The sequence below is a fragment of the Poromitra crassiceps genome (assembly GCF_964638095.1).
Source record: "Poromitra crassiceps genome assembly, chromosome: 13".
NCBI lineage: Eukaryota > Metazoa > Chordata > Actinopteri > Beryciformes > Melamphaidae > Poromitra > Poromitra crassiceps.
In genome coordinates this window covers 17,818,121-17,841,501 of record NC_139644.1, presented here as the reverse complement: position 1 = coordinate 17,841,501, position 23,381 = coordinate 17,818,121, and the positions used below count along the sequence as shown (strand labels likewise).

Below are 23,381 nucleotides of genomic sequence, written 5' to 3'. Positions count from 1 at the left end.
TATTGAAAAGAACATTGCAGTTTGGAAAAGATCCACTCTTGTGACAAGAGTCTTGTCAGGAAATGTCAGAAATGAGAGACTTGCCAACTTGGTAAAAAACAACAACAACAACAACACACCATTAAACACAATTCATAAGACATGATTGATCATCATCCAATTGTGTTGCAATGACTCCAGAAAACAATTAATCATAGCATCTCAGTCATCATAACACATCCTGACATTCTTGACACCTTCCATTGGCTGGTCTCTAATTATGATATCTATTCAATTTGTATTAAATGCTGAGTCAATGGCTCAAGACTGTACATGGATTACATTAAAACATATTATTTTAGGCCCTATAGCATCTGAAAATCAACCATGTCAGTTTTTTATCAGTATTCTACTGACATCCGCAGTCCAAGTATGTTATGTAGGCTTGATCATCATGGACACTCGCTTCAGAGAGTAGGACCCTCCGTGGAACTCCGCCCAGTACACCCCATCTTGGTAGCGGCTGCGGTAGTGTCCACCTCGATACCACACACCGTTCAAGTTGGAGTGGGCACACATGTGGTACCACCAGCCTCCCTTCTGGTAATGAGCGCAGTTACCTGATGAGGCAATGAGAATAACAGGCTTATGAACAGAACAGAACAGAACCGGTGTCAGTAGCACCAGAGAGCTAACTTATAGAGGCCCGGAGGGAGAGTTCACCTGAGTAGCTGTCCTTGTCTCGATCCAGAGTCGTGAAGGCCTTGTTGTTGTGCCATGACAAGGAGTCCCCAGCGTTGCCATGGTATTCCCCTAACCGCAGACGGTACCAGTCGCTCTCTGGCTCCAGGTGGAAACTGGCATACTCGGCAAACACCTGCCGGCCCTGCCAGTCCTCCAGGGCTACCCGTAACTTATAGTGGGCCTGCTTGGTCAGCCAGTAGAGGTGCTCCAGGCCAAGCCAGTACTCTCCATCTAGGTTCCCAAAGCCTTGCTGCAATGGAGGAACAACAATGGTTTGATCTGGGTGAAAGGTAATAGTTTTGTGTTGTTTTGTGCATGAGCTGCTCTGTCTGTGAGTTTTAAAGGAATGACAGCGTATGTGTTTCTGGAGGAAGGATTGAGTCAACATCGTTCTCATTCCAAAGTAGTCAAATACTGATGCGTTGGGTTGGTAGTTCGATCCAGAATCCCCTTTATGGAGTTCTCTCTCCTGATTGGATAAAGTTGGATGGCATACCAGAAAAGTTTATCTTCTTCTGTCTACCCGGCAAGCAGAGGGACTGCATGGGAGACCCATGTTTACTGACTAAACACTATATATCAGTGATTGCTGTCAGAACATAGAGCTATTTAATGCTTATTTTAACAAAACTATATTGTAGGTTACAGCAGCTTTGAAGAACGATGAATTGAAAACAAATGTCACATATTTCCAACACATCTGGTCGTAGGTCACCTTGTACTGCTCCCAGGTCCTGAAGAAGTTGACCGATCCATCCTGTCTCCTCTGGATGACCGTCCAGCCTCCCTCGGCCCGGCTCTGCTCACACCAGGCCTGCAGGAGTCGGTTGGCGCTCTGCGGCCGGAGCAGGTAGATCCCGCTGGTGGTCTCACCTGAATCTAGCACATGCTGGCAGTCCCGCCATGGCCCTGAGTTACAAAACACACATTAGAGGTCTTCAAAGGCTGCTACTGTAGGAGGCGTGTGAGAGAACAGTGTACCAAGTGAGGGGTGTTGTGTGGACTCGTGTTTGCTTTAATGTCAATAAGGTCACATATACACAGCAGCTGCTTCTCTGTTTAGCAGCGGGGAATTCTTTCCCAACGCATGTTCAGTGTCTCATGTCACGCTGATAAGACGTTGGACAGAGAAAATGTATACATAGAGGAAAGTCTCCCGCACCCAACGCTAATGGCAGATAAGCATTAGTATTCAAACTCAAAGGCCCAGTTCAATCATGCTCACACAGAGTGGATGGAGCAATGCATGGTCTTTCATCAGACCATGGGGTGAGTCACCCATAGCTGGAAGCTGTGTGAGGGATTTGGAGTCACTTTGGTTCTGCTGTGCTGTCTCTCTGGAAGGTTCTGCTGTGCTGTCTCGCTGGAAGGAGCATGTCCATTAAAATGCCTCACTTTGTAATTTCACACATTCCGGTTGTGCAAGTGCAGCAGAAGTATATAGCCCACTCATTTAAGACTCCAACAAACACTATTGTGTGTGTGTGTGTGTGTGTGTGTGTGTGTGTGTGTGTGTGTGTGTGTGTGTGTGTGTGTGTGTGTGTGTGTGTGTGTGTGTGTGTGTGTGTGTGTGTGTGTGTGTGCGTGTGCGTGCGTGTGTGTGTGCGTGCGTGTGCTTCATTATGAGAAGCCCTCCTCTGCTCTGTTGAGGGCTGCTAGCAGCAGTTATTTGACATTGTTTAGGCATTCCCACAGAGATAGTGCTCCTACCAGCAGGTCACTGACTCCTTCAGCTTCGGCTGCTTATCTAGAGGAGGCAGTTGAATAACTCTGACAAAACACTCAAGACACTCGTACACTTGCTCCTGTTGCTAAAAATCAAACCAAGGTTGAAGTCTAATCAAAGAATATATTATTTACTTGTCATTGGTGAGGCAGTGCAAAAGAAATAGAATCAATGCACACAATAATGGTATGAGCTGTGTGTGTGTGTGTGTGTGTGTGTGTGTGTGTGTGTGTGTGTGTGTGTGTGTAGGTGTGTGTGTGTGTGTGTGTGTGTGTCTGTGTCTGTGTCTGTGTGTGTGTGTGTGTGTGTGTGTGTGTGTGTGTGTGTGTGTGTGTGTGTGTGTGTGTGTGTGTGTGTGTGTGTGTGTGTGGGGAGGGGGTTGGGGACTGTGTCACATGATGTTTTAGATGCGCAGCCTTGTGTCCCTCCAGATCCACTATGTGTTGCAGGAATGAATGTAGGCCTACCTGGCGCCGTGGTGACAGGGAAACTAATGAAAGGGGGGTCTGTAGGCGTGTTGGCTGTGGTGGTGGGGAGGGCTTTTACTCCCATTGTTTTTTCCTGTTGTGGTGGAGGAGCACTCTGGTCCCTCTGCACGTCATTGGTCATTTCGTTGGCCTCAGAGCTGTAATTAGGTTGCACATTAGACTGGGTTCTTGGTGGGTCAGTGGTAACCTGTCAAGATCAACACAGAAAAACCCAGATCATCCTCAGTTCGTGTAACCAAACCACTATAGATGTGTAAGATGCAGACCATACTATACCAGTAAAGGTGGGGTGGAGTCCTTGCACTGGCACTGCTTCTCCAGACGGGCAATAAACTGGCTCTGGGAGCTCATCGTGGAGGTGAGGGCTCCATATTTCTTCTCCAGCTCCCTGTAATTAGTGGACACCTGCAGTGCCTGAGATGTTCCACCAACAACAACAGACATGAAGGTTAACATATGATTATGGTAAGATGCTGAAGGTTGTTTCTGAAGTAGCTTTGCTACACCATGAAATCCACTATCACAAAGACCCATTCACACTGCCCACCTGTGTAGTAGCATTTAGTAGAAGATTCTCAACCCTCCGCTGCTCCACAGCCTGGTCTTTTTTGTGGATAACTTCATGTAGCAGCTGGGCGTAGAGCTGGGTAATGCGGGTATTCATGCTGTTGCTCTCCTTGCGGAGGGCCCTTACCTCCATGGCAAGGGCCCCCTCCTGCTCCAGCTGACCCTGCAGCTTCTCCATCTGTTCCTGCTGCCGTCTCAGCTCTGCCCGCAGCGCGGCCACCTCAGACTGGTTGGCAGGAGCTGGCTCCGTGTTCACACACAGCGCCCCCGTCAGTTTCTGCTGTGGAACAATGAAGGTGTACGAGCAACGACCTGCTTTTGTCTCTGAAGAACGTGACGGGCGTTTATGAGTGTCCTCCCCATGAGAACCCTCCTTTCGTCCCCCAGCTTCTGGTATGCCCAGGCAGAGTGTTAGGAAAAGAGTCAGACATATTGTCAGTGTCTTCTCCATGTATCTGTTAAACTTCTAAAGACACCCCTGGTAATGGAGGAGAGAACAAGATTAGATTTTCCTAAGCAATAACATCACATAACACCTGATAACCTTTGAGTGAAACCTAATCATTTACCAAAATGTCTGTCCCTCAACTACAATCACCTATTCAAGAAAAAGACCACACAGTCTTCTGGGTCTTGAATGTTCACCAGATGTTCCCTTGCCAGGTGAAAGTACACAAGATCCGAGTCTTTCGCCCTCCCAGGAATTTATTAGCGGGTCAACACTGAAGGGACGACAGTCAACACAGACCAGCCAGAATCAACACACCTCCATCCCATGGTCAACAGAATCCTTTCACAGTTAGCTCCACATCTCACCAAAACAGCCATAGTCAACACCATAAAACATCAACATTGACATCTCACACAGAAGTCGGCTGTATCATTTTCTCATTGTCCATACATCGAAGAATCATCCTGTTCATGTATGATATAGACAGAGATGTTCTGACAGTTTATTTAAAAAATATAATATGAGTTAACTAATTGTACCACTAATTCAACCAGGCATGTGCAGCTTTGGATGCTAAACCCAGTTTGAGTTTGCTGATATCTAGGTGCCAATACATTCCAGTCTAGCCTATACTTGAAAGTGGATTCTGTCTCTTCCCACATAATTTGAGACAAGTCATGGCTCATAACTCACCGTAGCAGCTGAGAAGAATTCTGGATCTCTGTGCTCTGATCCCGTGGAACTGCCGATCCCTGGACTCAAGGATGTAAAGATGTGACTAAAACATTTTGAAATCACATGTTCAAAGATCATTAAGGGTCACAAAAATGAGCTTCTTCTGAAAAAGGTCCTGAAAGGTCCTCTGTGGTGTTGCACACAGCCGTATGAACCAGGCCCCTGAAAGTCTTAAGGGCCGAAGAACACGAGGAGACTCGGGCCACAGAGAAAACTCCAGCAGACACAAAATGATGCGGACACACACGTTTTGTCAGCAGCTAGACCACGCCCCTAACTTGATCTCTGCCACATGCTCTCTAAAGGAGACACATAATTACAAAGGCCAATGACACCGCCTCCCAATGCCATATTCTCTAGTTTGGATCTCAGTGGAGGAACCCTGCACTGTCTCCTCCCTCTGCCACCAACCTGCTATAGGCTACACTCCCCTCCATATGGCAAAAAGGTCAGCTCAGAAGAGAAGAGAAGAGAGGAGAAGAGAAGAGAAGAGAATAGAATAGAAGAGAAGAGAAGAGAAGAGAAGAGAAGAGAAGAGAAGAGAAGAGAAGAGAAGAGAAGAGAAGAGAAGAAGAGAAGAGAAATTGGGAGGATTAGGATGCGCTCTTCCCCTCTGGTCTCATAATCTCCCCCAATTCCCCAGGGCAGAGACAAGGACACTGTCCTCTGAGTGAGCACTGTCCTTCGGATGAAACTTCTCAGTGGTCATTAAAGATCCCATCAGCACTTTGCAACAGTAGGGGTGTAACCTGCCCTGGCTAAATTCCCAGACAGGCCTTCCTTCTATCATGGCCAGCTAATCATCCCTGTTACTTAAATGGCACATTCGGTTCTCAATTGTCCACTATCGCCCAGGTGGGTGCTACACATCGCATCAGTGGAGGGTGAGTTGAGTCCCCCCCGGCCCCCGCTATGTGAAGCACTTTGAGTATCTAGAAAATTGCTATTGCAATCAAATATTATCTCACTAGTATAATAAGGAGAGGATTCATATGGTGGCTCAACCTCACAAGAAGCTCTCGTGGAGTTTGCATGTTCTCTTTGTGTTTGTGTGGGTGTCTACCAGTTTTGCCATCTGTCTTAGCCCTGTGATGGACAGGTTGTGTCCCTGCCTTCTGCCCAATGTATGCTGAGCTAGGCTCCAGGCCATCCTCCTTTGTGACCAACCTGGACCTCGGTACCAGCCACCACATGCAGGGGAGGGACCAGTTGGCGTTAGAAGGAGTTATCAATGAAATATTAAATCGTAAAACTGGAACTTGTAGGCTAACAGCATTGTAGCCTACCATCTACAGCCGACTGAGTCTGGAATAAAATTAGTTACAATAATCTAATTTAGTTGCAACTTAGTTAGTTCCATTATGGAAATTAACTGTTTCTAATAACTGTACATGTATTTATTCACATTTCACATGTGAATAAATTGAACAAATAAACTTCGCATTTATTTGCCGATTAGCTGTGGCCTGCCATCTATTTTTTATAAAACGAAACTACTGTAGCCTATCTATTTCTCAGCTGAATAAAACAAGATCGAACAATCCTTCTTTTTCTGGTCCTTAAAACAATTTTTAGATTCAAATGGCACACCCAGCAACACCAGCAACTGATTATTTTTTATTCCCCTGGCCAAATTACCATAATGACCGAGGAGCATGAAGACTCCTTCGTGGCTAGGAATACTCGCCGAGAAGAGCCTGGTGACGCGAGGTTAGGCTAGGAACTATTTTAATGACATATGAGAAACAAACACGGACATATTAGGATGTAACACACTCACAAGCGTGCCATGCGGAGTAGCGTGGCTCCTGCTTGCTGCGTAGTTGAGTCTGTTCTGGAATGGAAATTATGATTGCTAATAATTATGTATAGCAGTGCCTATAGAATAACTTAGTTGGTCGTGCTTTATTGAATTAATTTACCAGGTTTACATCTTGCTGATGAATAATGGGGAAATCGAAGGTAAGCAAGGACTTTGTTCGCCTACCTATGCTAACGTTAGCCATTTCATAACTAGCTGATGTGAGCAAACGTGACATAAACTAAATCGGAATAAATGCACACACGGTAGTATCTATCTATAATTTATAACATGTAATATCCAGTTAGCACAGAGATAGTTTGAGTGAGATGTAAATAACGTTGTTAGCTCAGCTGGATAATGATCTTGTGCTTTCAGACCAAGAATCAGAAGAAATCCAGAGCTAGTGCCAACCATGTGGCCGAGGAGGGCTACGGGACTGTCCCCCACTCTTTCGTGTTTCATCGGGGTCAGATTGGAAAAAACGTGGGCCAGCTCGTCCAGGACATGCGGCGAGTCATGGAGCCTTTCACTGCAGAGTCATTGAAGGTCCGTCTATTTTTTATATAACCTGTTGGCATGTAGACTCTGTTGGAAGTGGCCCAAATTGCATTTTTTTTTTTTTATGAAAAAGTTAGTTTTGGAAAGTCATTAAAGTGTCCTAGAATATATTACAATTGCATGGATTTTGCATGATGTGGGATTTTATTTGTAGCCTTTCAACAAAATCTCAGTTATTTGTAATATTTGTTGCCTTTTTGGATTTTGTTACAGTATTCTGTATGTTTTTCCCTGACAGATCACGAAAAAGAATGTGCTGAAAGATTTTGTGACAATAGCAGGGCCACTGGGAGTGACACACTTCATGATCTTCAGCAAGACACCTAGCAGCCTCAACTTGGTGAGATCATTGGCAAATCAGACCATTAGAAAACAGTTCCCAGGAGATCCTAAGCCGCTGATGGATGACTGAATACACTATCAGCGTCCATGTAGATGAATGCTGAAGTCAATTTGATATTGCCTGGAAATTAAATCTCTTAATTGCCTATACTTCGGACCCCTCCATTCTTCTCAGTTCCACAAACAGTCAACCACATGTTTGATGCCCTATGCAGCATGTCGTGATTTTACTCTGTTAAATGTTTCAGCTTTTGCCTGTTTTCAGTTAGGGCATGAATGTCAACAGTGATTACGGTACTAGCTAATGTTAAATGACTGATGTATGAACACAAAGTTTTTAAGTAAATTGCTTTATGATAGTCTCATAACAAACCTGTGTCAGGTCAGATCCAACCAGATATGTTTTGTCTCTTTTCAGAGGCTGGCCCGACTTCCCAAAGGTCCCACGCTTCATTTCAGAGTGACCAAGGTACATAATATATGAATACAAGCAAACATGAATAATATACAGTAGATGCAGTGTTTGCCTTAGGTTTGCTGCTTTGGGGGGTCGGCTGGGATGGGGGGCTGATGGCAAGGGGGGCACAAGAAGAAATGATGAAATTAAAATGCTGAGATGGTCAACAGAACTATTGGATGTGTGTCCACCTATGTAGTATGCATGTTGCTGCCTTCAGCTCACTTCTCTGTCTTGTCTGCCATTCATGAAGCACAGAGAAGAGAAACTAGCAGAATGCAGTAGATACCCCAACACTGAGCTGAACTGAAACGGGTCCACAGACATTCGGCAAATAACAATGTTTAATAAAATATGTTAATATTAATATTTATTATATTGTTTCAAATGAACATAGTCCTGCCCCGCTGCATTAAATCTATTTTGACATTTCTCTTTGGGCTGTTTATTTATATAAGTACTTTTTCCTCCCCCAGTACTCTCTTATCAAAGATGTGATTTCGTCTCTGAAGAGGCACAGGATGCATGAGCAGCAGTTCACGCATCATCCGTTACTTGTCCTCAATAACTTTGGGTCTGACGGCATGCACGTCAAACTGATGGCCACCATGTTTCAAAACATGTTTCCTTCCATCAATGTGCACAAGGTAGGTTTTGCCAATCAAACTGTAGCATTATAGTCACTTTGAGAGAATTGAGGGTTCTGGACCTGGCATGATGAAAGTATAGTCTTCTGAGATCACCTCTGACGATTCTTCAAAAGTAAACGCTATCTGACCTCTGAATCCTTGATTTCTTCCAGCATTCGAAAACAAAATTATATATAGTTTTGATTAAGTCTGATTAGATTTTTTTTTTTTTTGTAGGTGAGCCTCAATAATATTAAGAGGTGTGTTCTCCTGAATTATGACGCAGCGTCCCAGGAAATTGAATTTCGACATTAGTAAGTATACATTTATCACAAATAATATATTACACAGACGTAATGGGCTCGGATGATGACAGATTGTGAATTGACTGTTCAGTGATGCATATTCAAAGTAAACGCACTGATGGGCCTCCACACAAACAACCAAACCTTCATTATCTATTGACTGAGCACCACACTCACCTCCACCGCCGTGTTCCCAACCCTGCAGCAGCCTGAAGGTGGTCCCCGTGGGCATGAGCCGAGGGGTCAAGAAGCTGATGCAGGAGAGGTTCCCCAACATGAGCAAGTTTGAGGACATCAGTGAGCTGCTGATGAAGTAAGATTCTTGTGAAGGTGTCATTCAGAGCGGAGGCAAAACCGGTGCTTAGTATCACAGCGAGTCTAGTCTTTGTAGCAATTTTTGTAACCTCTCTAAAATGAATAATCTGGTGTAGCATTTGAAGAACTCGGGCTCGATCTAAATAGTCCGGTCTCTTCCCTAACTACTTCCAGGGGAGCTAACCTTTCAGAGAGTGAAGCGGAGCAAGACGGGGAGCACAACATAACTGAACTGCCGCAGGTCTATTCTGGCCGTGGCAACATGGCGTCCCAACAGAGTGCCGTCCGCTTGACTGAGGTAATTATGCTTAAGGAGTGTAATATATGGATCCATATGTCAGGGATGTTGGGATGACAGCTGACATGTGCTGCTGTGCCGCCCTCAGATTGGTCCTCGCATGACACTGCAGCTCATTAAGATACATGAAGGCATGGGAGATGGGAGTGTCCTCTATCATGCCGTCAGTGAGTGCTTATTTATTTTTCTAATTTGCGTGCCCTTCAGATGTACATGATGAAAAGATGAGTATGAATTCCATGATTCCTCCAAAGTCGTCTTACATTGAGAGGCTACTGTACTTGGGTTCATGTGGATGATTTGATAGTCCGTCTTTAAATTTGATTTCCTATACACTATGTTTGCAGTCGCCAAGACGGAAGAAGAGCTTCAGGAGATCCTGAACAGAAAAGAGGCCCAGCTGAAGGAGAAAGCGCAGCGCCGGAAAAAGCAGGAGCAGAATGTTGCCCAGAAGAAAGACAAACAAGAGGAGAACAAGTAAGTCTGCCCTCAGGATAATTTGACTCTCTTGCTGTAGCCTTTCTTTTGGTTTAGTTTTAACGCTGTGTGTGTGTGTTTGCGCCCTATCAGGAAAAAGAGCCTGGCAGGCATCAAGAGGAAGCACCAGGAGGCTGAAGAGGAGGACAGTGAAGTGGAGGATCCTGGGATGCAGGATGATCGGCCAGCTGCTGTTGAATCTGACGATGAGGTGGAATACTACAGACAGGCTGTAGGGCAGGAGCCAGATGAAGGTAATTATGACTCGTATATACAAACTGTAAGATATCAGGTCTTGCGTTTGGGATCTGTTGACGATTAAGTCTCCCCCCGTCTCCCCCAGACATGTTCCCTGCTGCCAAGAGGAGGCGGGGCCCAGGAGATTCCTCAGGGCCCTTCAAGAAGAGGAAACCGTCCCCTGGTAAATCATCAGGGAAAGACAGAGATGCCAAGTCACCAAATAGACACGGCCCAGGAGGACAGCACAGAGACAAAGGAGATCGACAAAGAAAAGGAGGGAATAGATTTGGGGACGGGCAGAAAGCATTTGGAAGGAAAACCCCAGGAGATCGTCAAAGTAAAGGAGGGAATAAATTTGGGGATCGTCAGAAAGCGTTTGGAAGGAAAACCCCAGGAGATCGACAAAGTAAAGGAGGGAATAGATTTGGGGACGGGCAGAAAGCGTTTGGAAGGAAACCCGGGCCTGGAGGCAAGTCATTTGGAGCTAAGAAATCTGGCGATGGGCAAAGGAGGTTTGGTGGAAAGAAGACATTTGAGGGGAATGGCACATTTAGTGGGAATAAAAATATGCAGGGGGGATTCAAATCCAAGGGTCAGAAAGGCAAGCCTGGCTTCAAGAAGAAGGGTCCAGGTGCTGGAGCAAAGCAAGGCTTCAAACCGAGGAAGGGCAAAAGCTGAGCACTTGCCCCTTCTTTCTGGACCAAGACATTGAATGCACTGCCATGATGGGACACCAGATGGCAGTGTTGATCCATCACCATGGAGGCCTCTGCCTGTGAAGACTTGAGTGGTGGTGGTTTGTGGAAAGACATGTTTATTGCAGAGGGACAAAACATCAAAAGTACTAGATTTATTTTATATATACTGTAATGAATAATTAAAATGTACTTTGCCCAATAAATTGCTTTAAGAGATAGGTTTGGCCATTTTGTGGGTGTTCTGTGTGTTAATATGTGCCATTGCAGACATTTAAATGGGATTCTTGGCCTTATCTTATGGGACATTAGCTGAGGCTCTTGACCTCTTGACGCATGCCCTATTCATTATATATCAGTATAGGAAATTTTTAAAATATTTTTGGGTGAACTCCCCTCCCACTGTCTAATAAATGGAGGCATTTAAAATATATTAGAACACGGCTCTCTTGAATACTCTATTCTGATTGGTCAATCAACAATATTCACCGGTCATTATTTCTCGACAACCGACCGCTGCTCTGCCACACCTGGATTAATCAGTTGATAAGAGCCTTTTGTCAGCAAGCCACTACTAATTAGGCCAACCAGTTGCAGCTGTGGTGTCTTGTGTGCCAATTACGAATGAAACCGCTTTGTCGTTGAAAACGCTATTAAAAAATATATTTGAATAATTATTTTTGTCAGATTATTGAATGATTTAGTTGTAGGCCGTGTTCTAAGCGGGATAATGTATATTGAGGCGGTGATTACTGGGAAATAATGACCTTCAGGTGAACGATTAAGCCCTCCGCTACGCGTCGGGCTCAATCCACCTGTCGGTCATTATTTCCCCCGTAATCACCGCCTCAATATACATTATCCCTTACTTAGAACACGGCTCTCTTGAATACTCGATTCTGATTGGTCAATCAACAATATTCACCGGTCATTATTTCTCGACAACCGACCGCTGCTCTGCCACACCTGGATTAATCAGTTGATAAGAGCATTTTGTCTGCAGACACTACTAATTAGGCCAACCAGTTGCAGCTGTGGTGTCTTGTGTGCCAATTACGAATGAAACCGCTTTGTCGTTGAAAACGCTATTAAAAAATCTATTTGAATAATTATTTTTGTCAGATTATTGAATGATTTAGTTGTAGGCCGTGTTCTAAGCGGGATAATGTATATTGAGGCGGTGATTACTGGGAAATAATGACCTTCAGGTGAACGATTAAGCCCTCCGCTGGCGCGTCGGGCTCAATCCACCTGTTGGTCATTATTTCCCCCTAATCACCGCCTCAATATACATTATCCCTTACGTAATTACTGCATAAAGTTGCTAAAACGTATATAGTGTGAACAACAGTGCTGTTGTGTGAGTGTTCTTCTTGTGGCAACCAGCTTGCAGGTGCTGAGTGCGAGTCAGAGATTGAAATTGAATGGAAATCTTGGGGGCAGTTTCTGCCACTTGGGGTGTTTTTGCCCTTGCCCCTGGCTAAATTACTACACTTGATATATATAAATATACTACCCTTTATTTATTTATCCAAATTTAACCCACAGCCTCCCGGAGTAACCTTTACTTGAATTTCTAAGTTATGAAATGCTCATTCAATTACACTGAGTATTCACAAGCGTGTATTTGCTGTTGCAAACATGCAGGTCATGGGGAATTAAACTTCCTCAAACTGCGAAGTTGAAGTGAGTAAGTATGCGCTCTGATGACGGTCATCGTATGTTTGTGCAGATTCTCAACTGATTCCCTGGTAAAGGAGCTGTCAGGAAATGTGGTAGCCTACAATTACACAGGCGGTCAGCTAGTAAACAGTGCACAGCAAATCTGCCTTCTGAGTAGCAATGAATCATTAGTTTCTCTGTCTAAAAAGATGTGATACATGTATATTGTAACTTCTTTACTAGAAATTGTTTAAATAAAAAGCAGCCAGGAAGTTGTGCAACACGCTGCTGAAGGCTTTTGATTTTAAATGTACTAGTAAAATATAACAAAACAGTCAAAACAAAATATAAATGAAAAAGAAGGGTCCAGGTGCCGGAGCAAAGCAAGGCTTCATACAGGAAGGGCAAAGGCTGAGCACTTGCCCCTTCTTTCTAGACCAAGACATTGAATGCACTGCCATGATGGGACACCAGATGGCAGTGTTGATCCATCACTATGGAGGCCAAGACTTGAGTGGTGGTCGTTTGTGGAAAGACATGTTTATTGATGAAAGTCAGCAGAGGGACAAAACATCAAAAGTACAAAATTTATTTAATTTGATAATTAATAATTAAAATGTCCTTTGCCCAATAAATTAGGTTTGGCCACTTTGTGGGTGCTCTATGTGTTAAAAGGTGCCGTTGCAGACATTTAAATGGGATTCTTGACATTATCTTAGTATCTGGCAGTGTTATGGGACATTAGCTGAGGCTGTTGACACATGCATGTCATGTTCATTATATAGGCTATCAGTATAGGACATTTAAAAAATATTTTCGGGTGAACCCCCCCCCCCACTGTCTAATAAATTGGGGCATTTAAAATATAGTACTTACTGCATAAAGTTGCTAAAACGTATATAGTGTGAACAACAATGCTGTTCTTCGTCTTGTGGCAACCAGCTTACAGGTAGCCTAGGTAAACCCAGCCCCCACGTGACCTGCTCTCTCAGTTCCCAGTCACTAGCTTGTGACTGTAAGCAGGGTGAGCCTGAGAGCAGGTCACTGGGGGCTGGGTTTACCCAGGCTAGCTTACAGGTGCTGAGTGCAAGTCAGAGATGGAAATTAATTGAATGGAAATCTTGGGGGCAATTTCTGCCCCTTGGGGTGTTTTTGCCTTTGCCCCTGACTAAATTCTTAAACTTGATATATAGATCAAAAACCCTGTAATCAAAATATAAAACTTACTGTGTGAGCTTCTGAAAATAATAATTATATATATATATGTGTGTATATACCGGTATACTAGCCTTTATTCATTTATTTTTCCAAATCTACCCCCCCGCACCCCCCCCCCCCCCTTTAGTAACCTTTAGTACTTGACTTTCTAAATGATGACATGCTCATCAATTCCACGATGACTAATAACAAGCGTATATTGGCTGTTGCAAACATTCAGGTCATGGAGAATTAAACTTCCTCAAACTACAAAGTTGATGTGAGGAAGTATGAGCTCTGATGACGGTTATCGGATGTTTGTGCAGATTCTCAACTGATTCTCTGGTAAAGGAGCTGTTAAGCTACGCTTCATTCAGGAAATGTGGTAGCCTACACTTACACAGGCGGTCAGCTAGTAAACTTCAGTGCACAGCAAATCTGCCTTCTGAGTAAGTCAATCTTGGTTTTCAATACAGATGTTTTCATTTTGTAACTCCTTTACAGCAATGAATCCTTAGTTTCTCTGTCTAAAAAGATTTGATACATTAACAGTATATTGTAACTTTACTAGAAAATTTTGAATCAAAAGCAGCCAGGAAGTTGGCCAACTGGTTTTACTGGTCAACGTTTTGACCAGTAAAATATAACAAAACAGTCAAAAAAGGAAAAACAAAATATAAATTAAATTAAAAATTGAAATATTAACACATTCATGAAGAAGATTAAGAACAGTGGTCTGGCATTAGTAAATCTGCATCTGTGGATAAATTGTTTCAATTCAATTCAATTCAGTTTATTGTCTACAATGTGGAAAAATGTGTCTTTGGCTTCATAGGTTTGCTTGCCCACCTGAAAGGCACAGTTATGTAACAAACACCAGAAAATACAGTAGCCTACACAGCACAGGAAACGACAGGATACATGATACAACCACCAGAATACACAGCACATAGCACAGGAAATGACAGGATACATAATACAACATAGAACAAGATGCACAATACAGGCAGCGATAACGGACATGGTTCTGATGTGGATGACGTTTATGAATTTAGCAGATTTATTGCGTTTGGTATGAACGATTTTTTGTAGATGTTCTTGGTTGCTGCAGGAACTCTGTAGCGTCTGCTGTCTTCCCGAGGGCAGTTTTTGTGAACTCTGTAAAAAGAGGATCTATAGGGTCAGACGCAATTTGTCTGGCTTTTCGTGCCACCCGTGTTTTATAGATACATCCCAGTTATTCCTGCTCTTTCCCAATAACTTTACTCGCCATGTTTGTAATTCGGGACAGTCTATTTCTGTTCTTAACTCCTAGATTCTCATACCATGTGCACATGTCAAAGGTCAAAATACTTTCAATAAGACTCATGTAGACCGTCTCCAGAATAGCTTTGCTTATTATGTACTGTATGTATCCAATTTCCTGATTAGATACAAATGCTGCATTGCTTTTTTAAAGATGTAATTGTTTAGCCATAATCAGGCTACCCATTTCCATTTACTTTGTCCTGCATTAACTCCAAATGTAATATAATTAGGCCTATTCTAATTTGGCTGATTGAAAGTCCTTTTCAGATATCCATTTTTGATCCCTGTCTGTAGCCTAACTCTGTTGTAACATAATGATATTGTAATGTGACTTCACAAATACCTGATTGAAATTATTTTATATTTTACTTCCTTTTACAGATAATGTCAAACTATTTTTGGATTTTGTACGCTGTGTGAATGCAGCTCCTCCAGCTGATAACACCACACTTGATGATGGACAACATCACCGCTGAGCTTGACTGTATGAAGATCCAGACATTCCTGCTGCCCTCGGTATATGGGCTTGAGTTCTGCGTGGCTCTGGCCGGTAACCTGCTGGCCCTGTGGCTGCTGGTGGCCAGGGAGAGGAGGAACTGGCACACCGGTGTGGTCCTGTCCTGTAACCTGGCTATCAGCGACCTGCTGTATGTCCTGACTCTGCCTCTGCTCATCGTCTACTACGCATGGGACAAACACTGGGTATTTGGTGACGCGGTGTGTAAAATAGAGAGGTTTCTCTTCAATTGCAACTTATACGCCAGCATCTTCTTCATCATGGGGATCAGCGTGAACCGCTGCGTGGCCCTCGCCTGGCCCTTCTTCTCTCGAAACCACGTGCGGCCCGTTCACGCCAAGGCTGTCAGCGTCATCATCTGGACCCTTGTCATAGTCATTTCCACTCCTGTCTTCACATTTGCCTCCATTTGCAATGCCAAGGACGACATGAAAAAGACTAACTGTGTATCATATTGCGAACAGAACCAAGCAAAATCTCACTTCCATTATAGTTTGTTCCTTGCCGTGTTTGGGTGTCTGGTCCCGTTCTTGGTTACTTTCACTTCGTATTTTGTGGTGATTTGGGTGGTTTGGAAGAATACAAATATAAGCACATTGGAGAAACGCAAGGTCGCCCTAATGGTCGCATCAGTTCTGGTGCTTTATATAGTTTCCTTTGGGCCTTACCATGTCTTTAAGAACTATTACTACTACCTGAGACTTAATAATATGCCTGTCTGTTTGGTCTCCAATTTTTACCAAGTGTCCAAGTGTCTGGCAGTTCTGAACATGTGCATGCACCCACTCCTCTACATGGCTGTGTTTGACAGTATCCGGATAGCTTGCTGTGGGAAGAGCCCCGAGGACAACAGAAGTGGAGAACTAAAGAATTAGGACTCCTGTTTGACTGCTTTTCTGTAGATTAAAGTGCATCGTTTATTTTTGCTAGATAAAGAGAGAAAATGGAGTGATGAGGCCTCATTAGCAGGATGGTGTGAAAATTCAAGTAGTTTGATTCTGCTGAGGAACGTTGTCTTATTTCCCAAAAGTGATCTATTTTCTACATTGTATTATTGTTCTGTACCATTAACACCTGCGCTTATACAGATCTGTAATAAAGGACTCCTCATTCATACATTGTAGCCAACCTTATTTTTTATTTTATAGGTCTATAGAGGCAGTTGAAATGATAGAAGTCCCTGGTCCCCAGTTTGGGAGTTATTGATGGGAAACCCCGTGTATCCAGATAATACCACAATATGCTGAGATGGGAATTATCCTCCACTCCCATCCGATCCTGGCCTCTGCTCATTCCCCCTCCCCTGCACCAGTAGGGGGGCAGTATTAGGTTTTGGTATCAAAAGTCAAATTTGGCTTTGAAAACATACCCTGAAAAAGGAAACCGGAAACATTTGCATTGAAACACTTGTATTGTAGTTGTATTGGCACTGAAACAAGTAGCTGTTGGTACTGAAAAAGGTTTAACTCAAAAACAAAACAGACATTACAAAATATTTTATTTCATTTGTGTGTGTGTGTGTGTGTGTGTGTGTGTGTGTGTGTGTGTGTGTGTGTGTGTGTGTGTGTGTGTGTGCGTGCACGCACACACACACACACACACACACACACACACACACACACACACACACACACACACACACACACACACACACACACACACACACACACACACACACACATTTATTTGCATGTAGTGTTTTTCAATGACTATCTTCAGATATTTTTTTCATTTTATTCTTTTTTCTATTACTTTTTTCAATGACAGGCAGGTGTGTGGGTGGAGGCTGGGGAGGGGCAAGGTGACGTGGAGTGCCATGCAGGGGAGTATCTGAGTACCCACAGTGTGAGGAGGCAGCACCATGTGGTTCAGGTCTGCACTGAGGGGCACACAGTGTGGCATGGCATGGCTATTCTTACGTAGGGTCAACTAACATCAGGCCATTCTCACTGTGGTGAAGAAGATGGGGGTCAGGGCAGGGCAGGGACCAGCAAGTCCTGCCTGTTCTGACTCCAGGGTCACTGTTTCCTGCCTCATCTGGTCAGCCCTGCTCCGCCCTCAGCCCTGCTCCCTAGCAGGCTCATTCATTCACTCTCTCAACTCTACCATAAGGAAGACAGAGGAATGTCATGCATGCAAGGCTGCCTTCCTCCCTTCGACTCTCCCTGAACCGCCTGATACTTAACGTCTTTCTTTCTTTCTTTCTTTCTTTCTTTCTTTCTTTCTTTCTTTCTTTCTTTCATTCATTCATTCAACAAAAACAGTATACAGAAAGAGACTTTTATTTTGAAGATAAACGAGACAGAAGAGATAATTTACCCGGTCCGGCCGGAAGTGTGTTTGGTGGCGCCTGCGCTCCTGGCTCCAGTTGCCGTCACGTCACTTACTGCGCTCTTTTGCAATCCTGGAGCTAAGCTAGTCGAGAGGATGCCGTCGATTGAATACGACGAGTGAGTCTTCCTACAAACATTTAATGGTTAATGCTCATACTGTAGGCCTTTTAACCATCTAACATGTCTTATCAATCTATCCTGCAGCTCCAAGCCCAGCTGGGCCGACCAAGTCGAGGAGGAAGGAGATGAAGGTAAAGAGCTAACGTTAGCTAGCTAATGTTAGCACATCTCTTCTAGTTTGGTGCCCGGTTGAGGAGGCCAGCTGGGCAGCATCCATTTCCACGTGGCTGTAGGCTTTTCAATGAATATATTTTGTGTTCTCATTTCGCTCTCTAACTCAAACCATGATTATGAATCATTACGTGTGATTGGTATATCGTTCCTAGCTGCAACCCTCAGACATATGCTTTGGGCTGTCGACAGTGACAAGGCGGCGTCATTCACTAGCAACGTTGTTAGCTAACGTAATTTGGCAAGCCTGATTTTGGTCACAGATAACGGTCACACCCACACACAATAGTTCATTTTGTTTTTATGGCTAGCCAAATTAACTCCTTTGCATGATAGCCTTTGGTACTAAAAAACACAAAATCCGCCCTTACTGGAAAGTGCTGTCAGTCACTTTTACCATCTTTGTCATTCATTTCCCACGAGGCCGTTTCATCTTGACAAACATGTAAACATTCAACATTTACCCAACATTTTCTGTTGCAGTGTTTGTGAATACAATTGCTGGCAGGAAATGAGCTAACGCTAGGTTTCAAACTGTTCCCTAGCAACAGTCTGTGAAACAGTCTTATCCAGACCAAAACAAATTAAAGACATACGTTAGTAGGTAGGAGAGTCTCTTTTCCTCATTGACATCTCTCAATTGTCTGGCTAAAACTAATCCTCCTTTTGCAGGTACACTACCATCTCCCAAAGAAACTATCAAAGGAAACATCAAAACCATTACAGAATATAAAATAGATGAAGATGGGAAGAAGTTCAAGGTAATTCGATTTTTCTTCCTCTTCTTTTTATGGTTTAGTGGTTCTTTACCATGTTTGTACACTGCTCATTGACTCCAGCTGCTGTGATCGCTTTTGTACCAGTAAAGACACACAAGGATCCTGTACACTGTACTGAACTAACTCTGCTGTTAGCACATCAATAACAAAGTATCGCTACTGAGACCTTCTCCTGGTTGTCTTTCAAAGATAATGAAGATGCTCTAAAATCAAAGTTCAGCAGGTGTGCTGGGGCCTTTTCTTTCTTTGTCTACCTACAGACACCATGTGTGTGTGTGGGTATGTGGTGTGCAAAAGCTCTGCTGTTGGCTTTTATACCAGTAACATGAACGGATATAGTCATTATTTTAATCTATACATTATACGTTTGCTCTGCCCCCTTGCAGTGCGTTGACTGGTTCATTTTACTGGTAAAACAGCCTGAGGATGCAGCAGCAACAGCACTCAATTGAGGCTTGCACAGACTGTTGTGCTAATGAAATGTAATTTATAAATGTTAAACCATACCACAATAGTGTTAACATTTTTGTGTCTGTAAAATTAAACCTTATTTGATTGCGTACACTGCCTTTTCTGTTCTAGATTGTGCGGACCTTCAAGATTGAGACCAGAAAAGCTTCAAAAGCTGTTGCCAGGAGAAAGGTCAGCTTTAAGTTAAAATTAGTCACCGTCACATTCAGTTTGAAAATGGACAAGTGCAAGATTTGGAGCTTCAGTGTGCGGACCTTCCTTTTTTCATACTGTACTGTTTTTTGGTTCCTGCACCTGCTTTACGTTTGTTTGGATGTGCGCGACTGCCTCAAATACAAGTGCAACATTTATGCTGTAATGTTTTAGTACTAGATAGCCAGATTTTATTATGAAACTACAGTATGTGTGGTGCAATGTCTGTATATTTAATGTACTGTATGTCTAAGACCAAGGACCACAACGGAATTAAGTTTTTATCTACTTTTTGTGGTATCCTTGATGCCTTTTTGGAATTGCATGTACATTTAATGTATGGCATTTTTTTTAAATGGATCATCAAATAAATCTATCTATCTATATTCGTTGAACTATGAAGCTTTCGCTAAAAAAGGGGTTATTTATATTTTCCGGAAAACTTTTCCCGGACCCCCTGGCAAAGTGCCACAGACCCCTGGGGGTCCCCGGACCCCCATTTGAGAACCACTGACATACAGTATAGTGCAGACTGGGCTCTGACTCCATTGTTTTACAATACTCCTAAGCACTGCAGCACAGCAGTGAATGTAATAAGATTGAGAAAACATTTGATTTATTTTCGCAATTTCATCCAGGAGAAATATACCTCTCTCTCTGTCTCAAGTGACAGAGCGCCTGCCAGATGATTGCAATGGCTATAACACACTGCTTTTCATCACATTTCAGAACTGGAAGAAGTTTGGTACCTCGGAGTATGACGCACAAGGTCCTAATGCCACCACCACCACAGTCAGCGATGATGTCTTCATGACCTTCATCTCCAGCAAAGAGGTGAGTATCCAGGATACTCATGTATAACAGCAGGATCACAACACACAATACCTGCAAATATGCTTTTACTGTGTTGATGGTCTGTTGTTAATTCAGTTCAAGCTGTTAATTTGTCAGTATCTCCTCTTATCCTCTTCCAGGACCTGAACGCCCAAGACCAGGATGAAGATCCCATGAACAAACTGAAAGGACAGAAGATTGTGTCTTGTCGTATTTGCAAAGGGGATCATTGGACCACCCGCTGCCCTTACAAGGACACTCTGGGCCCCATGCAGAAGGAGCTGGCTGAACAGCTCGGCCTCTCCACCGGAGACAAGGACAAGCCTGCAGGCTCAGGTACCGTCAGCACACGGTTCACAGCATGGATGGAGTTACTGTTTTTTCATGACCTGCTGTTGCACTTGGTGATGGTTTTTGTTGTGAAAGTTGATGTGACACTGACAGGTGGATTCTGCTTGTCTTTTCCATCACCAGCGGAGCCTGAGCCTGCTCAGCCAGCACAGAGCAAGACTGGGAAGTATGTGCCCCCCAGCCTGAGGGACGGAAGCACGCGGAGAGGAGAGTCCATGCAGCCGAACCGGAGAGGTGCATGTCAGTAAAGTATTCCTTTCTTTTTTGCACTCATTCATTCAGTCATTCAGTCATTTTGTTGTTTTATTCATTGTCTTCTTAAGCAGCATGGATGTTGCTTTGAGATATTTATAATGTACGTAACAGTGTATGTATGCCCCCCCAACCAGCTGATGACAACGCCACCATCCGTGTGACCAATCTGTCTGAGGACACCCGAGAGACAGACTTGCAGGAGCTCTTCAGGCCTTTTGGCTCCATCTCTAGGATCTACCTGGCCAAGGACAAGAACACCGGACAGTCGAAGGTCAGTGCTCCTCTCAAGAATGCTCATGTGTTATTGTAAAGTGTGGGATGTAAGTGTTTCTACTGCTGAATAGCTTCAGAAGAATCCCACATTGGACAACAGAGAAGCCTACACACTGATTGGTAGAGTTTTGAAAATGGCAAACATAAATCAGAGAGCTAAATGTAAAAATGATCATTCCCTCAAATATTGCAAATCATATTGTAATAGCAATAATCAGTCAAAATAATTGCAATTACACATTTGTTCAAAATTGTTCAGCCCCTAGCTTCCTTAAAGGAACACTCTGCCCATTTTCAACCAGCTTTGTATCATTAGAACATCAGTAGTATATCAGAAAACTGTAAACTTTTTTGAAGTCTGTCATTTAATTTGACAGTTATTGAGTGTTAAAGTGTGGACCAGTGACATCACTGGTCCACACTAACTCAAATTATAACTCATTAACTCAAATCAACTCTCAATAACTGTCAAACTAGATGAATGATGAATAGTTTGACAGTTATTGAGAGTTGATTTGAGTTAATGAGTTATTAATTTGAGTTAGTGTGGACCAGTGATGTCACTGGTCCACACTTTAACACTCAATAACTGTCAAATTAAATGACAGACTTCAAAACCGTTTACAGTTTTCTGATATACCGTACTACTGATGTTCTAATGATACAAAGCTGGTTGAAAATGGACGGAGTGTTCCTTTAACTGAATTTTCTGACAGTTGTTTATAAAGTAATGTGCTTTGTTTCACAACTACGTCAATGTCAAACAATTAAACTCGAAAAACTCCCACGGCACAGCCAATTTGTCCCATATGCGAAGTGATCACAGTAAAACCAATCGACTTTGTTTCCTCCAGGGCTTTGCTTTCATCAGTTTCCACCGCCGGGAGGATGCAGCCAGAGCCATCGCAGGAGTGTCAGGATTTGGATATGATCATCTTATTCTCAATGTTGAATGGGCCAAGTAAGTAGTGCATTGTGTAAGACAGGACATGTTTGCATGGTAATTATCCTTGCTGTAACTTACTTGTTTAAATCCATTTTATTTGCAGACCATCAAACAACTGAGGGACGTTGACCAGAATATTCCACAAGGATGCCAGGTTTTATTGTTGTAAAATATGGCTGTTACCTAAATAAAGTTATGAGAACGAGATTGTCATTGTTCCTGATTGTTGCTTGTCACTATTGTGTAGACCAGTGATTCTCACCCATTTTCATATCAAGGACCCCTAGTTTAGTCCACATTAGGGCCACAGAACCCTAATTCTCTGACCCAAATCTGATATATTTTTTTAATTGTTATAATTTTGTCCAGAATTCCATTACACATATTGCAGGTAGAGAGATAACAGTGAAACTTTGATCAAAATAGTCATTCTTCTACAATCAATCTACATTCTCAAATTGTTAACTTCTTGCAATAGCGAAGTTTAGCAATTCATGAATTTGCTGGGAACCCACTCAAGGACCCCGCATTGAGGCCCACTGATGTAGACTAAACCTGAAAGAAACTGCATTTTCATGCAACCTCATTTAGTAGGTAATTAGTTCTTAATTTAGAACTGCTAACATACAATCTTTATTAGACCTGTTATTAGTTTACATTGCCCTTATTACAGAGTACTTTCACTATGGAATAATGGTTTCAGACACTGATGCTCTGCACTGATCAGTCTCATGATGCAAATGAATGACCAAGACCTTCGTAAGTTAATCTTACCAAGGACATTAGATTTAGATTTTCAGAACCAATTCAAGGTTGTATGCATGTGTTGTGGAGGCAGGGTTGACATGCCACATTCATGACATTTAAATTTGGCCAAATTAATTACACTGAAGGGAAGACTGCAACCATCTGACAGGAGCACATCATGCAAGAGCCCTAGAGATAACTGGAAACAGCATGGAGGAGAAACTGGTGGCTGGCTGCTGCCGTGACATGTGAATGTGAACAGAAAACCGCAGACTTGTCATTTCTGGTAAATTGTTTTCAATTTAAACTAGCCTACAGTTCATTTAAGACAACGTTAGCTTGTGGCGTCAGCTACTCTAAGCAGCTGACGTTAGCTGAGCTCACCCCCCCCCCCCCCCCCCCCCATCCTGTGCTG

At 43.2% G+C, this 23,381-nt stretch overlaps 4 protein-coding genes across 4 annotated transcripts; 3 read left to right on the top strand and 1 right to left on the bottom strand.

The window, feature by feature from the left end:
* Positions 1 to 414: 414 nt before the first annotated feature.
* On the bottom strand, positions 415 to 3,955 carry angptl6 (angiopoietin-like 6; the record flags this gene model as incomplete). Its single annotated transcript, XM_083649476.1, has 6 exons — positions 415 to 599; positions 703 to 973; positions 1,439 to 1,632; positions 2,917 to 3,124; positions 3,214 to 3,351; positions 3,485 to 3,955. The coding sequence occupies 6 exons, from the start codon at positions 3,953 to 3,955 to the stop codon at positions 415 to 417; spliced, it is 1,467 nt and encodes a 488-aa protein (XP_083505602.1).
* Positions 3,956 to 6,485: 2,530 nt separating this feature from the next.
* Positions 6,486 to 11,330, top strand: ppan (peter pan homolog). Its single transcript, XM_083648585.1, has 12 exons — positions 6,486 to 6,652; positions 6,870 to 7,040; positions 7,291 to 7,392; positions 7,813 to 7,863; positions 8,328 to 8,498; positions 8,718 to 8,794; positions 8,991 to 9,098; positions 9,275 to 9,398; positions 9,487 to 9,565; positions 9,746 to 9,875; positions 9,969 to 10,129; positions 10,219 to 11,330. Exons 1-12 carry the CDS (start codon positions 6,638 to 6,640, stop codon positions 10,791 to 10,793), a joined length of 1,764 nt encoding a protein of 587 aa, XP_083504711.1. The 5' UTR covers positions 6,486 to 6,637; the 3' UTR covers positions 10,794 to 11,330.
* Positions 11,331 to 14,064: 2,734 nt separating this feature from the next.
* p2ry11 (purinergic receptor P2Y11) lies at positions 14,065 to 16,483 on the top strand. Its single transcript, XM_083649164.1, has 2 exons — positions 14,065 to 14,118; positions 15,359 to 16,483. Exon 2 carries the CDS (start codon positions 15,398 to 15,400, stop codon positions 16,367 to 16,369), a length of 972 nt encoding a protein of 323 aa, XP_083505290.1. The 5' UTR covers positions 14,065 to 14,118; positions 15,359 to 15,397; the 3' UTR covers positions 16,370 to 16,483.
* A 1,393-nt stretch (positions 16,484 to 17,876) lies between these two features.
* eif3g (eukaryotic translation initiation factor 3, subunit G) lies at positions 17,877 to 22,426 on the top strand. Its single transcript, XM_083648694.1, has 10 exons — positions 17,877 to 17,944; positions 18,032 to 18,078; positions 18,791 to 18,879; positions 19,480 to 19,539; positions 20,290 to 20,394; positions 20,535 to 20,730; positions 20,869 to 20,985; positions 21,135 to 21,271; positions 22,128 to 22,234; positions 22,323 to 22,426. The coding sequence occupies exons 1-10, from the start codon at positions 17,922 to 17,924 to the stop codon at positions 22,336 to 22,338; spliced, it is 897 nt and encodes a 298-aa protein (XP_083504820.1). The 5' UTR covers positions 17,877 to 17,921; the 3' UTR covers positions 22,339 to 22,426.
* The last annotated feature ends 955 nt before the right edge of the window (positions 22,427 to 23,381 follow it).

Coding starts and splice junctions, on each gene's coding strand:
- ppan (XM_083648585.1), top strand. Junction 7,041..7,290: donor TCACTGCAGAGTCATTGAAG/GTCCGTCTATTT, acceptor TTTCCCTGACAG/ATCACGAAAAAGAATGTGCT. Junction 9,399..9,486: donor GTGCCGTCCGCTTGACTGAG/GTAATTATGCTT, acceptor TGCCGCCCTCAG/ATTGGTCCTCGCATGACACT.
- eif3g (XM_083648694.1), top strand. CDS start 17,922: ATGCCGTCGATTGAATACGACGA. Junction 19,540..20,289: donor AAGCTGTTGCCAGGAGAAAG/GTCAGCTTTAAG, acceptor ATCACATTTCAG/AACTGGAAGAAGTTTGGTAC. Junction 20,395..20,534: donor CCTTCATCTCCAGCAAAGAG/GTGAGTATCCAG, acceptor ATCCTCTTCCAG/GACCTGAACGCCCAAGACCA.
- p2ry11 (XM_083649164.1), top strand. CDS start 15,398: ATGCAGCTCCTCCAGCTGATAACACCACACTTGATGATGGACAACATC.